The 15845-nt window shown below is 61.5% G+C and overlaps 1 protein-coding gene and 1 long non-coding RNA gene across 6 annotated transcripts in view; one reads left to right on the top strand and one right to left on the bottom strand.

The window, feature by feature from the left end:
* Window positions 1-5232: 5232 nt before the first annotated feature.
* The window catches only part of SLC9A3 (solute carrier family 9 member A3), a 40542-nt gene continuing 29929 nt past the window's right edge, over window positions 5233-15845 (bottom strand). The window contains exons 5-17 of one of the 2 annotated variants that reach the window (XM_033178654.1): window positions 15334-15511; window positions 14413-14633; window positions 13498-13700; window positions 13013-13102; window positions 12740-12810; window positions 11007-11136; window positions 8486-8598; window positions 7781-7910; window positions 7440-7616; window positions 7255-7327; window positions 6831-6941; window positions 6147-6396; window positions 5233-5336 (exon numbers count right to left, since the gene is read on the bottom strand). In XM_033178654.1, the coding sequence (XP_033034545.1) occupies window positions 5333-5336; window positions 6147-6396; window positions 6831-6941; window positions 7255-7327; window positions 7440-7616; window positions 7781-7910; window positions 8486-8598; window positions 11007-11136; window positions 12740-12810; window positions 13013-13102; window positions 13498-13700; window positions 14413-14633; window positions 15334-15511 (1751 nt within the window). In that variant the 3' untranslated portion in view covers window positions 5233-5332. Of the gene's footprint in view, window positions 5337-6078; window positions 6397-6830; window positions 6942-7254; window positions 7328-7439; window positions 7617-7780; window positions 7911-8485; window positions 8599-11006; window positions 11137-12739; window positions 12811-13012; window positions 13103-13497; window positions 13701-14412; window positions 14634-15333; window positions 15512-15845 lie in introns of those variants that run through there. The other variant, XM_033178655.1, reaches the window with a different exon arrangement.
* LOC117064689 lies at window positions 7548-12067 on the top strand. 4 transcript variants are annotated; one of them, XR_004429612.1, is made up of 4 exons: window positions 7548-8676; window positions 8765-8863; window positions 9016-9177; window positions 10728-12067. It is a non-coding gene; the product is annotated as an uncharacterized LOC117064689 (long non-coding RNA). The 4 variants fall into 4 exon arrangements; XR_004429613.1 differs by having other exon boundaries at window positions 7548-8603; XR_004429614.1 differs by having other exon boundaries at window positions 7548-8863; window positions 11037-12067.

Raw genomic sequence — 15845 nt, forward strand, 5'->3', positions numbered from 1 at the left:
TCTACTAAAAATACAAAAATTGGCCAGGTGTGTGGTGCATGCCTGTAATTCTAGCTGCTTGGGAGGCTGAGGCAGGAGAATTGCTTGAACCCTGGAGGTGGAGGTTGCAGTGAGCCAAGATTGCACTAATGCACTCCAGCCTGGGCGACAGAGCGAGACTTCGTCTCAAAGGAGCGGGGATATTACCCAGGATGAGCAGGGAGCCCTGGGTCCTGGTGTTCGGAGGAGCAGACCCCTGTGCTTTCTTAGTTTACAGAAAAGTATTGATTCGGTTGAGTGAGTGAAAGGCATTGACCTTCATTCCTCCTCTCGCCTGTGTATACAGCACCTTGTTCCCTCCATCCCTGTCTCAGAGCCCCAGGGACTCGCAGATGGGAGAGACGGGGGTGTCAGTAGGCCCATCTGTTCCTGTGAGGACCCCTCAAGTCTGGCCCATGGGCCCCGAGCAGTGCAGGTGGGTGTGAGGACCTCCCGCGGCTGCCCATGGGCCGCAGGTACTCCAGCCTGAGGACACGCTTTGTTAGTTCTCAAGACGTTTTTGAGATGGCAGAGTTGACATTCTACTTTTACTTCATCCTCACAAGATGTGAAAAATTCACAAATGAGACTTTTTCTTGAAATAATCAAAACTTAAGTGGAGTTAAGTAACCGAGGAGCAACAGGGACTCAGAAGGGCGTGCTCTTCCCAGAGCATCCAGCGGGCGTGCTGTTCCATGTACCTCGTAACCCAGCTTCCCGCTCAGCAGCAGGCCTTGAGTGCACCTGGCTTACAGTAAGTGCTCAGTAAATGCATATGAATTAATAAAATTCATAGTGTTCACAGTCATCAGAGTGCCCCTTATGAGAATGAAAAATGTGTTTATTTTCCCCCTGAGAGGGAATTCTTGTTACTTCTGGAATGAGTGCCCAGGGCGAATGGTGGTGAGTGTGCAGCCCTCACTGGTGTTTTGCTCTAATTCTGTGTGAGGTTCACCACTGGGCCCCACGGTCACTAGTCACCGGTCACATCCACTTCAGGGGTGCCTGCCATAACAGTGGACCAAGCATTTGGCTACTCGGCCTTGGAGGCCAAGCTGAAACCAGACAGCAGTTCTGGGACCACTGATGTGCATGATTTGGGGGACAGGACGCCAGCCAGAATGTGCGGGAAGGTGTGGGGATGGCTCTGGCAGAGGCAGTGTTTGGTGCCTGGGCAGTGGGTGTCCATCCTGATACCAGGGGAAGGTTATCTCCACCCCACGCACTACACGACGCCGGGGTGAGGCCTGTGGCCACCCAAACGGAAGACCGGTGCCTGCGGCCTGCACGGGAGCATCTGGTTGCAAAGTGGCCATCAGGGAAGTGGATGCACAGGTAGGGCTGGTGTGGCTGCAGCTCATCCCCGGGACCCTGGACCCGCGCCCCTTCCACCGGGTGTGGCCTCCAGGCCATTCGGCCCTTGGTCGAAAGGGTGTCTTTCAAGTTAGGGCAGCTCCTTGATCTCCTCTTACTGGGGGGCAGGCGGGAGGTTTCAGTGAGGGATTCCCATGTCTCTTCAACGATGAGGCTCTGCTGCTGTTCACGGACTCAGACACCACGTCTGTTGACTCCAGTCTCAGCTGCTGTAAAGGTACCCCCAAAACGCAGGGCCCAGGTACATGGGGCTCCTTTTTGTCCAGAGGAAGCTGGCAGGCATCGCCTTCCCACCTGGGGAATCCTGGTTGCCCCCAGCCCCCAGAAGGGTCAAGCCATCCAGGCTCTAGACTCTCAGCCCACCTCTCTCCAGCCCAGGCCCACCTGCTCTAGGCCACTTGAGTGTCTCAGGCACCTCATCCTCCTGCTCAGGCCTGGGTGAGCATTGTTCCCACTACCCGAATCCCACCCTATGCCTTAGCTACTCCCTCCCACCCTCCCCAGGGGGCTCTGACATCTGTCTGCACCAGAGGAGCTGTGCTCAGATCCAGGGGTCGCTCCACAGCCATGTCCAGCAGCTTCCTCACACCAGCTAAGAAGGGCAGCAACAGCACACACACAAGCACATGTGCACACACACGGCACACACGCATGCACACGTCTGTGTCCGTGCTAATTTTTGGGCAAAGTGATGTCTGCCTACAGGAGACTGCTCCTTAAATTCTCGTAGGTAAATGATTTCTCATTTATAAACAAAGTTTGCACCCAAAATGCCTTGAAATGTTTTTAATAGAATTGGTCTAGCAATCGTTCAGGATTTCGGTGATGGGCCTTCCCTGTCTGGACACTGCCAACCCACAGCTGAGCAGCATTTAAGGCACGTCATTTTGTGATTAGAATTACACAAAGTTTGATTAATATTACAGCTGCAAAATTAACATACACAATTTTCACTCATTTAAAATAGTTTGTTTTGATGAAATTCTTTGCTTTCACAATAGATCAATAGTACACAGTATATTGACTCTGTAACAAAATTATTTTTGAGAAAATACAGAAGTGAGAAATAGTGATTTCCTCAATTTGTTTATAGTCTATTACAAAGTAGGCCAAAGTTCAGTATTAAATAAATAGATATCCTAATAAAAGTTTTTACAAGTTTTCCTAAGGAAATACATTCATAAGACTGTTTACCTTCTGTTTGACAGCAGTTACAGGAACGTGGGGATTCCCACTCATGACGAGTCCCTAGCACTCGGCTTCTGGCACCCACAGCCCAGGCGCACTGCATCACCCAGTGGGGTGCAGCCTGGGCTTCTGTGAGTGAGGTTTTCTCATTGGAACTCTGGTTCCATGTTTGTGCTTAGCCTGTGTGCAGTTCTCGTAAACACAGAATGCCTGCCTGCCCACCCCGGATGCTGAAGACTGACTGGTCAAGGAGGTGTTGGTGAGTGTTGTGTTCACCATGTGGAGATCAGGTGGTGATTACCGCATCTTCTTTGCTGACTTTGGTAACTGGGTGTCCAGGGAGGAGCGACCGGGAGTGGCCAAGCTGTTGCCTGGACTCAGCTTCTGACTCTGCAGCCAGGAGTCAGATGCAGGCCCAAGGATCCAGGGGAGTTGTTCAGCACCTGGAATCATGCACTGCGCTGTGGGCCGCGCGACACTTCTGGCTTGTTCTCCCAGGCACAGACAGGCACTTGGAAGGCAGCTTTCCTCCTCTGGTCACCCGGAGACCTCCCAGCAGTGCAGATGGGACAAACTGGGGGCCTGTGGGAACATCCACTGATGCCTGGAAGGCCAGGCCCCGGCCTGCTCCGATGAACGTCAGGATGATGGCTGCAGCAGGGAATCAGGGCTGGCCTTGGATCTGTCCAGCAGGGTCACTGACCGGGCAGGCTTTGCTGCATAGAGGATGACTGCATTTTGTGCTCAGAGTTGGTTGAAATGGCTGCCAAGTGTGGACAGTGACCACTGAATCCCAAAAGTCGCTGCACTTGATCTGATCCAAATACCAGTGACTGCAGTTAGGGTCAAGAGCTTCTCCGAAGCAGGGGGGGGTCATGGAGGCTTGTGTGTGGCTGAGGCTTCCCTTTCTCACAACAGTAAGAAGCTATCAATGGGAAATTGTGGACTTTTCCCACCAGGGACTCAATGTGCAATATTAAGTCAACATAAAACTCTTAAGAACTCCTCCTTACTGGTGACTGTCAACACTGGATCTAAGACGTGAATAGTCTTAATTTTCCTGAGCAAGGAGCTGCGAGTCTGGCTTTAGAAAAGCCTCTAGGAGGCCGGGCGCAGTGGCTCAAGCCTGTAATCCCAGCACTTTGGGAGGCCAAGACAGGCGGATCACAAGGTCAGGAGATGAGACCATCCTGGCTAATACGGTGAAACCCCGTCTCTACTGAAAAACACAAAAAACTAGCTGGGCGAGGTGGCGGTGCCTATAGTCCCAGCTACTCGGGAGGCTGAGGCAGGAGAATGGCGTAAACCCGGGAGGCGGAGCTTGCAGTGAGCTGAGATCCGGCCACTGCACTCCAGCCTGGGTGACAGAGCGAGACTCCGTCTCAAAAAAAAAAAAAAAAAAGCCCTAGGAGTGTCCCACCTCCACCGTGCAGGCAGGTTTCAGGTGGGTTGGACCCTGTGGGACTTGCCCTCTGAGGGATGGATGGACTCAGAGCCCCTCCCGGGCTCGGCACCCGCGGCCTCCGCCCACTCAATGGACTGTGCCTCCCAGAACTCAGGCTGGATGATCTCCCTGCAGAGGAGCAGAAGCTCTGTCCAAGGCCTCGCCCTGGGATGCTGGAAGGGGTGGGAAAGGTCCGGGTTCCAGGACAGGCCCAGGGGTCTCAGCAGGTCCTCCTTGGAGGGCCTGAGCCTGGTGAGGGGGATGGTGCCCTGGGTCCCTCCATGCCCCCCTTGGTTCGCCCTGCTTTGTTAAGGGGGCCAGAGCAGCTGCTGGGCCCCACAGTCCACTTAACGAACGGCTGTGATTCTTGGAAAGCGCCGCCCGCCAGGCCACCTCTCACCCAGCCAGGGCCCCCGGGGCAACCTCCGGGCCAGGTGCGACAGCTCAGGCCGGAGACCTCGTCTGTTGGGGACAGGCAGTGCCCAGGGCCGCCACCCTGAGACCGGGCGCGGGCAGGACTGAACCTGGAGGGGGAACGAGGCAGGTGCTGGCTCTAGGAGTCTAAATCCCCAAGCGCTGAGTAGAAGGAATACGTTCCTGCCACTTTACCTGCAGCTCAAAGACCTGGCGAGGGCCTGGAAACGGCGCTCGGCCAGGGTCGCTTGCGGGGCCGGGCCTGCAGCCGCTGCAGGTCTGGCCCTGAGTCCTGGCGCTCGGGAGGTCCCTGAGTCGGTCCCCGGGGAGAGGTGCGGGGCTCGGGGGTGGGGGCCCGGAGCCTTGGGCTGGTTTCACGCAAATCCGTTTTGGGCGAGCCTCGGTTTCCCGGCAGCGGTGGGAAAGGGCGCGAGCGGCCAGCCGTGGAGCGTGGGCCCTTCCCGCCGGCGGCTTTACAGCGGCGTCTCCTCCTGCTCCAGGGCGTGCGGAGGTGCGTGGCACGAGGGCGGCAGCGACGCCAGTTTCAGCAGGGCTGGGCGGCGGCGCGCGCGGGGCCGCTGGAACGAGCGCCGGCTGTGCACGCGGCGCGCCGCCGCCGAACGCGCGTGCGCACTCGGCAGTCCCCGGCGCTCCGGCCCCGGCCCCGCCCCCGGTGCAGGCCCCGCCCCCGGCTCGCGCTCGGGCGGCTCTGGGGGCGCGGCCGCGGCGCTCTCGGAGTTCTGCGCAGGCGCGGGCGCGGGCGGGACGGGGCTCGGGGCGCGCGGCCGCTGTAACCGCGCGGGGATCAGGGGCTTCTCCGGGGCGGCGGCGGCCGCGGCTGACGGCCCGTGGCGCGGGGACGAGCGTCCAGTCAGCGGCGTGTCGGAGCCGGTGTCACCTGCGGGAGAGCAGGGCGTGAGCGACGCGCGGAGCCCGGGCGCTGGGGCGAGAGGGGCGTCTCCGGGCGGTTTAGCTCTCCCCGAGCCCGGCGGCTCTCGCCTCCCCTCCCGCCGCGCACCCCGGGCTCGGCGTCCGCCGGGGCCTCCTCCCAGGACCCGGTTCGCAGGGCAGAGGCGGAAGCAGCAACAGCGAAGCCCCACCCTGGCCCAGCCACGTCCCACCGCCGGGGGTCCCGGGACAGCGGCCTTCTCCGTGCAGGAAGGTCCCGCCCCAGTCCCTGCAGCGCGGGAGGTCAAGGTCCCCAAGGGGGAAACCTGCTTCCTCCATCTCAAACCGCCCTGGCGTTCCCCGGGTGCCTCCCAGGCCCCCAGAGGGAGCTCACAAAGCCCAGACCCTGTGGCGCGCCCTGAGCTGGAGGCAGAGCCCAGGTCTGCGGGGCCGGCCCTCCCTGTATCCCTGTGGAAGGATAGGGGACCCGGGGCGTCTGGCTCCCCCTAGCCCTGCTCTCAGCTCCCTGGGAGCGCAGGAGTTGGACTCGCGGACTAGCTTTCGGAGCCACCTAAAGGAGATCACAGGCGGCCCTGGGGCCCTCAGCTCCGTGGGAGCAGCAGAGACGCCAGAGTCTGTCCGGGCTCCTGAGGGAGGTGCGGCCAGCAGGGCGCTAGAGGAGGAAAAGGGGCTGCTGGAGAGAGAGAGCGAGCCAGGTTCAGGTCCAGGGAGGAGGAGGAGAGAGAGCGCGAGGCGGAGACCTGGAGGGAGAGGAGCTGCGGAGAGAGGGGTTAGGTGGCGGGAGGCCCGGGAGCATTACATGTGTGTGGACTCGGGGAGGGCGGCGGGGGGCCGCTCCTCGGGGCCGTCTGCCTGCAGGAAGGAGTCCACCGACTTGCTGCTGAGGCGGAAGGGCGTCAGGCGGCGGAAGGTGCTGGGAGAGTGGGGAATCTGTGTGCGGGCCCTCTGCGAGGGGACCACCGTCTCCCCGGGAGATAGCCAGGGCGGCAGCCTGGCCAGGAGGCCGCGGTCCAGGGCCTCATCCGGAGAAAACACAGGGTTGTCAATTCCTAGGAGAGAGGGCAGCGGCCGCTCAGCCTCCTGGGAGCCCTGCGGCGGCAGGGGAGGCCTCGCGGGGGCCGTCACCTGCTGGGTGCCCTGGAAGGTTAGGGTCACCTGGAATAGGATCACCGGGAAGGTTAGGGTCACGTGCCTTTCAGGTTGCAGGCCCTTGCCCCACATCCATGACCCCACACACCACAGGCAGCACAGGTGAGGTCTCCCTTCTCTCAAGACACAACCCGCCTGCTCCCTGCCCGGCCCATGTCTCCTGGGACAGCAGCCTCCGAGTTGGTTGAGGAGGCACTCGAGGTGCCAGGCAGGGCCCTTGAGAACCCACAGGAGACCCCCCCCTAGGTCCCAGTGCCCCTGGTCCAATGACTGAGCTCCCTCCTGGGGCAGAGCTGCCCCTCCCTGGTCCATGACGCCTGTACCCTGTCCCCACCTGCAGGGGAGTCGGATGCTGTGTCCTTGGTGACACTGGCCAGGAACTCGATTCCCCCGCTCATCTCCTCATCATAGTTGGGGTGTTCCTCAGTGTCTGAAAGTTCCAAGTCTGGAGGAGACAGGCTAGGATGAGGACTGGGGTCACTAGGGGGCTGTCCTCACAGCCGGTCAGCCGTGTCCATCAGCTCTGTGCCCAGAGGTGCAGGGGGTCGGGACCCACAGAGAGAAGGGCTAAACCACAGGGCTGGGGGAGGGCGAGGAGGGACCCCACTTGGAGGGCAGCACCCCTGGAATCCCACCCTGGATGGGTCTGCAGCTGGGGCCCAGCCTCCCCTGCCTGGGTGGTGGGAGGGCCCCGAGAGAGGAGGGCTGGGGCTGGGAGGTGGTGGCTCCCAGCATTTCCCGCAGGGCCCCCAGCGCACCTTTCTCTTTGATGGTGAAATTCTGCACGGGGTTCTCCATGGGCAGCTTCCCATTGGGGATGCTGCTGTTTCTCTGTGGGGCAAACGTGAAGCTGCTCACAGACCCCCCACACAGCCACACCTGGCCCGGACTGCCCCTGCTCCAGGCCCCAGCCCCGCCAAACCTCCTGGTGACCCGGCCTCACCCGCTTCTGGGCACGCTCCCGCTTGTACATCTTGGCCGCCTTCTTGTTCTGGTTGAGCCCCAGCTTGGTCGTCTTGAAGGACTCCAGGCGCTTCCTCATGGTCCTGTGGAAGATTTCTCGGTCCTGCTTCTCATCCTCCGTGGGCGTGAGCTCGTGGCGGCTGTACAGATGCTTGTACTGCAGGGTTGGGCACGGAGGTCACAGCTGTGCCCAGCACCGGACACTCCCGCCCTCCTGCCGCAGGGGCTGAGCACGGATCCCCGTGGTCCTGGGAGGGGACGAGGAGGCCACCCTACAGGGGTCCCTGCAGGCGCGTCCGGCCCCCAGCCCGCGGGGCCCACCTCCTGGCGCGGCTTGTACAGGTACTGCTGCAGCGTGTGGTGCGTGACCACGTCCTCCGCGTCCCGGATGCTCCGCCGCCGCTGCTCCAGAGACTGCATGTCCAGGCAGACGGCGCTGACATTCTCTCTCCTGCACAGGGAGCAGCGCTGAGCCACACAGGCTCTCTCAGGGTGGGGTCTCCTGCGCACCCCTCGCCTTCCCAAGGCGGGTATCCAGCTGGGGCACGGGGCTACCTGGCCAGCCCCTTCTTCCCTCGGGGCCTAGGCTGACTCCCCACGAGGCCTTCCCGGCCTCCTTTCTGAGGTGGATCCCCCTCCTCACTGGTCCCCCTCCAGAGCCCTGGCTGGGAGACTTGGGGACCCTGGCATCTGCACACCTGGCAGAGTGGACCTCCCATGAGAACTGGCCGTGAGCTGTGGAGCCCATGGCTGAAGGGGCAGTAGGGGTGGCATGGGGACCAGGACAGGCTGCTCCTGGCCGGGGGCAGTCAGTCAGGTCCAGCCCCCAATCTGCTGCTGCCCCTCCCTTTCACCTTGCATCCAGCACTAAGGGAGTCTGGCCACCACATAACACAGGGGAGCGCTTGCTCTTTCTGCACCCCTCCACTCCCCCATGCCACCCCCAAGCCAGGAGCCACCCCAGCCCCGTCTGTGACTCTCAGCTGGGTTCTTCCCCAGGGAAGCTGCATGACCGTGGCCACGTACAGGAGGTACGAGACAGAGGCCTCCACGGTGGATGATCGTGGCGTGAAGTCCACGTTGACCATGTTATCGGTGCTGGGGGAGCGGATGAAGGCCAGGGACCCGCGGCGCTCTCCCTATGGTCAGGAAGCAGCCCGGTCACTGGCCTGAGCAGCCAAGCCCTAGGTCCCGGACCTGTGGCATCTGTTGTCGTTGTATGCCCTGGGGGGAAGCGGGGAAGTGCCCAGAGCTCGGGGCCCAGGGAAGGCCTTGAGACCTGAGCCCCAGGTTCTCTCCTCACAGCTGCAGAGGGGAGGAGATGCCAAAACCAGGAGATCAGATTTTGAGCCTCTGTCCATCTGTCTGAGGCCATAGCCAGACTGCTGCCTGAACTGGACAGAGGTAATGCTTGTGGGAGGACACAGTGGTCTGAGTGTGAAGGGGTAAAGCTGCCTGGGACTTGGGGGGTGTCTGGGGAAACTGTCGATATGCAGAATCAGAAGTGGCCCCTGTCCCTGCCAGAGGCCCTAAAACCCCATTGGCCTCATGTCCAGAAATGAATCAGGTCAAGGGAACGGAGCAGAGCCCGATAGGGCACAGAAGCCGCACAGCTGAGTGCCAGAGGACGGCAGTGGGGCTGCCTGTGTGTCCTCAGACCCCACCCGCCTGATGGCAGGGCCTGGAGAGCGTGAGGCTGTGGAGGAGTGCAGGGCAAGGTGGGCTTGTGGCTGGAGTCAGGGTCCCCAGGACCAGCAGGGGCACAGGTGTGGAGGGAACGTCAGCTCACTACGCTCAGACCTCGCCAGGTGGGCACCCGCGCCGCCTTGCAGCGTGCAGGACGCTCCCAGGAGAGCTCTCGGGCGGGGACCGCTGCTCCCACTGAACATGTGGTCCCCACTTCACTGCCCACTCTGGGGGGCTTTGAGGGTCATTGTTCTAAGGGCGCTCTGCCTGCTCTTTTGCTTCTAAATCCAGCGTCTTCTGTATGACCTTTGTCCCTCTGTCCCTCTCCTGCCACCCCGTGAAGACAGACGTGAGGGTCAGGGGAGCCACAATGCCAGCCGCCACTCTGGGCAGGCACAGGCGAGGGCTGGAGCACCTGGGCACATGGGGTCTTTGGAGGGGCTGTTCCCCACACCACTTCCCCTGCCCCTGCCGAGCCCCACACTGTGGAGTAGGGGGCGCAGGGAGAGAGCAGCTGCCCTGTGTGAGAGCCAGGAGGGACATCGGGCAGGCGGACGCCACCCCAGGTGTGGAGACCCCGGCTACTGAGTGACCAGGAGGCACCCACAGGCTCCCCACATGCAGCTGAGCCCAGGGTCGTGGTCATGGGTCATGGGTCAAGGATGGTGGCTGGTGGGGTTGGGGGAGAGGTTCAAGGCCCGTCTACTGACCTTGTCACCCATGTGGGGGCGAGGGAAGCCCGCCAGAAGCTAGAGCCCCCACTGCCCCTTCCCACTCTCCAGCCAGGCTCCAGGCCTCCTAGGCCAGGGTATCTGAACTTGGTCTCACTTGCCGGGCCTGTGGTTTGGGGATCTGTGTGGAGCCTGGTCCAGGGGCCCTCCTTCCTGATCTGCACTGGCTAGCCCTCCTGACAGCCCCAGGCCCCCATGCCCTCTGCCAGGAGGCGCCTTGCCACTCTGCGTGGCCCCAGTCATGGGTGGCACATCTGGGGTGAATGCACGTCAGTAGAGGCAGAATCATTCTATCTGAATGAATGGAGTTTCCCGGCCCCCGCTGACCCTCTGTGTGAGGGTCTGCAGGGTTTGGCAGGACAGGCCTTTCCCTCTCGCGAGAGCTCCGACCCTGACCGGCTGCTGGACAAGGTCACCAAAGCTCACTAGGGAGGACTCTGTCCTTAGGGAGGAGCCGCAGGGCCCAGAGGGAGCAGAATCCCTGCAGCTGTGCCCCAGGCCCTGTGTTGTGCAATTCCTGCAGCCAGAGCGCCCCTGGGGAGGTCAGGGCAGGCTAGGGAGGCTGAGGCCCATCTGCCATAGTAGGCAGGTGCGGGAGCCAGGGGCGGCAGTGGCCCCAGGTCTGGGTGGGGCGCCTGGCCTCTGGTCTCTGGAGCAGATGGGCTCTGTGGACGCTGAGGCTTGTTCACAGTGGACTGGGAGATGCTGGGGCAGCCTCAGACAGCCCTGCTGCTGCCCCTCCGCCTGTGCATGTGGGTCTGTGGGCACCTGTGTGTGCTGGGCCAGGCCCAACTGTGTTAGGACCAGGTCCCATAATAGCCTACCTGCTTACTGTCCACTCCCATCTCCAGGGAAAGCAAGGGAGCTCAGGGTCCTAGGACCTAACCTCAGCGCTCACCCCCACCAGCACCGCAGTCACCAGGACTCTGTGACTCAGTTTACCCCACGTGACAGCCAGCTGGGATTCCCAGGGCATCAAAGGCCCATCAGCCTCCTGTGAACCTCTGGGGTGGGCCTGGCCTTGGGACACGGGTGCAGGGGCCTCTCCTCACTGCCCCCATGGCGCCCACAGCCAGTGCCCAAGCCTGTTGCACCCCTGACCCAACAGAGGGAGCAAGCGGCTCGGCTACCTCAGCCACGTAGCTGATGGCGTCCTTCAGGTTCAGCTCGTGGAAGACATTCAGGATCCGGTCTCGAGACTTCTGGGCTGACCGTCTCATGAGGACCCTGCTGAGGAACTTTCTGTCGAAGTGGGACCACCTGTAGGGACAGACCTCAGGTGTGAGCCTCAGGCGACAGGAGCCCTGGAGCCCAGACTGTAGCCAGCCACTTCTCTCCTGAATTTTATTTGCTGTAACCACCCTGCAGGCGCATTTAAAATGAGGGAAGCAGCCCCTGGCACGCGCCCAGGCCATCCACCATTCTCCCGCCTGTCCTGTTGGATGGAGGCCGTTAGATGCACGTGAAACTGCATTCTGCTTTCCAGCAGCCGCCTCCTCCAGAGGGTGGCTCAGGAGAGGGTGGGCATCAGGCCTGGTCGGGCAAGGGGGCTCCAGCCACGTGGGGGGCACTTTTCAGCTGCACAGGAGGAAAGGCAGGGGCGGACAGACGCCCTGAGCCCTTAGACTTGCGAGAGCCAAGCTGACCAGAGTGAAGTTTTTTAGCCTAACAGAATTAGAGTATTTGCTGTTTATCCGGATCAGAAGGGATGGTGGCCTGACTGGACTTAGAGGAAACTCTGGGGCACAAGGAGGTGATGCCTGTCACTCTTGAACACGGGCATGGCCGCCAGAGCTGTCCCCCGGGGCAGAGGGTGGGCCCCGGTCAGCTTGTGTCCTTACACCTGGGCAGGCCCCGCGGCAGCAATAGCAGCTCTCCTGTGCAGGTTGAGTTTCAGCCACACCAAGAAGTCAAAGCTAACTGAGGCCTGCCTTCTGAGACCCCTGGGATGGCCCCGGGAGGCCAAGGAGTCGGGTACTGGGTACCTGGAGCAGAGTCACTGTGGCCACGGAGAACTGCAGCTGAGCTTTGTGAAGCCACGTGGCCACACCTCCCAGTGCCTCCACCCCCACCAAACACAGACCGCTCAGAAAACAGGAACCCAGGGCAAACTGTACGTGCTACTTACTGGGTTTATTGTAAGTGTCAAATGTATTTTATAATAAAACATAGGCGATTCCAGCTTAATGGACAAAATCTTTTTTTATTTTGAGACGAAGTCTCACTCTATTGCCAGGCATGAGTGCAATGGCGCAATCTCAGCTCATCGCAGCCTCCACCTCCCGGGTTCAAGTGATTCTTGTGCCTCAGCCTCCTGAGTAGCTGGGACTACAGGCGCCCGCCACCACCCATGACTAACGTTTGTAGTTTTAGTAGAGACGGGGTTTCACCATGTTGGCCAAGCTTTTCTCTAACTCCTGATCTCAAGTGATCTGCCTGCCCCAGTCTCCCAAAGTGCTAGGATTACAGGCTTGAACCCCGCCAGACAAAATCATTTTAAATGTTGACTGATACTAACCCAATTTATGACATGGAGAAAATAATCTATTTTCCTGACTTTCAATTCCTACATAACTATCTGGAATTAATTGGGCCACATGAGAGGGCGTCTCTATTCCCTGGAAGGAGCACAGGGAATTCAGCTTCCATCCCCTCACTCAGTGGCCCCAACTGCTGCCGCCAACTCCTTTCGGCAGCACCTGTGTGTCTGGGGGCACACCTGGCACCTGGCCTCATGGGGCACCAGAGCCCTGACCAACCCTGGACTCAGACAGTTACGCATGTGGCTTCCAGCTCTTCCAAGTGGAGGATGTTTCTAGAAGCCGGGCTGTGTGGCACAGCCAGGGCAGTCCCAGTCACTTACTTGTCTCTGAGATAATTATGCCCGATCTGTCCGGATATGTCCTCGATGGCCGAGAGGATGTGGTCGAAAGCCTTTCAAGAGAAAAAAGATGTAAGCATCTCGGGGCGGCCAACCGGGGAACATGACGTACCCCCCTCCCTTCCCGGCCCAGCCCCGAGGAACCCACCAGCCCCCCTCACGACCCCCCAGCCCCCGACGCAGCCTCCCCTCCCCTCCAGGCCCAGCCCTGAGGAACATGCAGTGCCCCTCGCCGTCCCCCAGCCCCGGACGTACGCGGCCGTGCAGCTTCTCGTTGAGCCGGGGTTCCCGGTGCTCACTCCTCTTCACCTTCAGCCACTGCACCAATGGCTTGATGGTCAGGCCCTGGAGGAGGGGGTCTCGTGACCCTGGTGCCAGGCAGCCCCCCACATCCTGCTGGCCCCACTGGGTGCACCACACAGAGCTGCCTGCCCCGGGGCTCACAGATGCCCTCCCTGCTCTCCGGGCGCCCAGCAACCTGCGCCCCTGCTTTGCAGAGGAGGAAGCAGCACCCGGGGCCTCATCTACCAGCAAAGGCTCGGGATGAACGTTTTTAGGACAATTATGCTTCCTCCCCAGTGGGGCCACGTGAAAACCTACAAAACGGCTCCCAGTTACTAAAATTGTAAAACCCAATTAGGGTCTGGAGCCTGGAAATGCTTGTCATGAAGTACAGGATGGGCCCAGGCACCCCTTGTGGGCGGGGCCGAGACCCCAGGGCTGACTGGGCCGGGCCTCACCTGGAAGATGACGGTGAAGAACACTACGATGATGGTAGTGCTGACGAACAGGTTCTTCTCCTTGACCTTCTCTCCGTCCAGAAGTACCACCAGGGCAAAGGCCACGGCCCCGCGTAGACCCCCATAGGACAGGACCACCTGGTCAATGGGCTCCAGCTGCACCATGCGGTAGCGGTTGAGGAGCCAGGTCTGCAGGACCACACCTGTGGGGGGATCACACCTGTGGACGGGACCACGCCTGTGGGCGGGACCACGCCTGTGGACGGGGCCACGCCTATGGGTGGGGAGCTCACACCTGTGGCAGGGACCACGCTTGTGGATGGGGACCGCGCCTGTGGATGGGACCACGCCTATGGGCGGGACCACACCTGTGGTTGGGACCATGCCTGTGGACGGGACCATGCCTGTGGGTGGGGATCACACCTGTGGACGGGGTGGCACTCAGCTCCCCAGCCGCCCTCCCAGCTGCGGGACCCCAGCCCGTCTGGGACAGCGTCTTGGTGGCCAAGCGTGTGCTGACGAAGAACAGTGGCAACTCTAGATACGGCGTCCCCATGCCACGTCCCTCGTCACCATCCACCCGGAGCCACACGCTGCCTGGCATCTCCCCCACACGCTCCGTGCATCACACACACGGGTGCTGGGGGATGGGGCTGGGCGGGGGCAGGGCCATCTCCCAAGCCACTGACCCGGTCTTGAGGCACATCCAGGGTGAGTCAGTGGGAAACCAAGTGGTTTCCCTTGGGGTTCCAGAGCCTTCCACCCCAGCCCTGAGGCCACCACCACTGGGTCCCCTCCTCTGCCTCGCGTGGGGCTGCGCCTCCATCTCGCTGGGCCCAGTGGAAAGCCCGCACCTTCCCGGAGATGGTGCCCGCCGATCGGTGGTCCCACGGCCGCAACCCAGCCCCGCCTCACCGATGGCCCGGTACACGGAGATGAAGACCAGCGTCAGGAGCACGAAGGCCGTGTTCCAGGTCCAGATGAATGGGTTCACGGCTGAGATACCCAGGAACATGAAGATGATGGTCTCGGCGCCACTGGCCAGCATCTTCATGGTGTAGCGCACGGTGGTGGCCGACTGCTCCGAGATGTTGGCCTTCACGTACTTCTGACAGCAGATGCCACAGAAGGTGATGCTGCAGGGACAGACGCGCTTCAGGACATGGCCACCTGGCCCGGCACCCGAGGGCCCTGCATCCGCCAAGCCCCCCACGGCCTGGCGCCTGCAGGCACAGAGTCACAGTTGTCTGGTTACGGTGGGGGGGGCCTCTCCCTCCCGAGCCAGGCTGGGCCGCCAGGGTTCCTGCCCACGGCTCTGCGGGGCCACAGGCAGCTGTCACCATCATGCGGATATGGGCACCAGGGCTGCCTGCCAGCAGGGATGGCAACAAAGGGTTCCAAAGTCCCTCACCGCCTGACCTGTCTCAGGGTGGGTACTCTGCTGTCAGCCCACGGACAATTCAGTGGAAACGCCAACTCCTTATTTTAAAATTTAAATACACCAAATTCTTCGCCCCACACTGAACTCCCAGCCAGCTTGGGAGCACCCACAGAGCGGGCGAGACGACAGACGGAGGGCAGGGCAGGCCTTCCACTTCCCTTTGCTGGGGCTCATGGGGAACTTGGTGATGCGGAGCCTGGGGCTCCTGCCAAGCACACCCCCCGTGTCCACGCAGTTGGCACCGCCCTCCGCACCTGGCTCCCCGTGGCTGGCACCGCCCTCCGCACCTGGCTCCCCGTGGCTGGCACACCCTCCGCACCTGGGTACCCATGGCTGGCTCGCCCCACCAGGCCCAGGAGGGCGTGGAGAAGCTCGCGTGTGGGGGAGGGACTCACGCGAGGATGGCCGACAGCGACAGCATCTCGGATGTCAGGTAGGACAGGTAGGAGATGATGAACACGAAGCCGGGCTCGATGATGCGCACGTGCTTGGTGAAGCGCGTCACCAGCGACAGCAGGAAGGCGAAGATCACCCCCACCAGCGTGCCCCCCAGGCTCACCACGAAGAAGGACACTGGGGAGAAGATGCCCTTTGTGGCCGTGTTGGCCTTCTGGGCCCTTCCTTGCCAGGGGCCGCCTGGTGACCCCGCGGAAGTGCCGGGAGCCCGGGAAAGGGGGTGGATTCCTCACTCTCCTGGAGACTGGGCCTGGTCTCAGCACCTCTCAGGAGAGAGGGCCTTCCTGTGCCCCCGGGAGCCTGGCCCCAGGCCCCATCCGGCCGTCTCTCCCAGGGAGACCTGGCTGCCCTCATCCCTGTTCCGGGAAACACCCAGGAACCCCCAGGACCGTTTCAAATCCTGTGTGAATCACTCTGGAAGGGGACATGACATGGACAGAGGGCCCCGTGC

The sequence above is a fragment of the Trachypithecus francoisi genome, unplaced genomic scaffold (assembly GCF_009764315.1).
Source record: "Trachypithecus francoisi isolate TF-2019V2 unplaced genomic scaffold, Tfra_2.0 Lachesis_group2, whole genome shotgun sequence".
NCBI lineage: Eukaryota > Metazoa > Chordata > Mammalia > Primates > Cercopithecidae > Trachypithecus > Trachypithecus francoisi.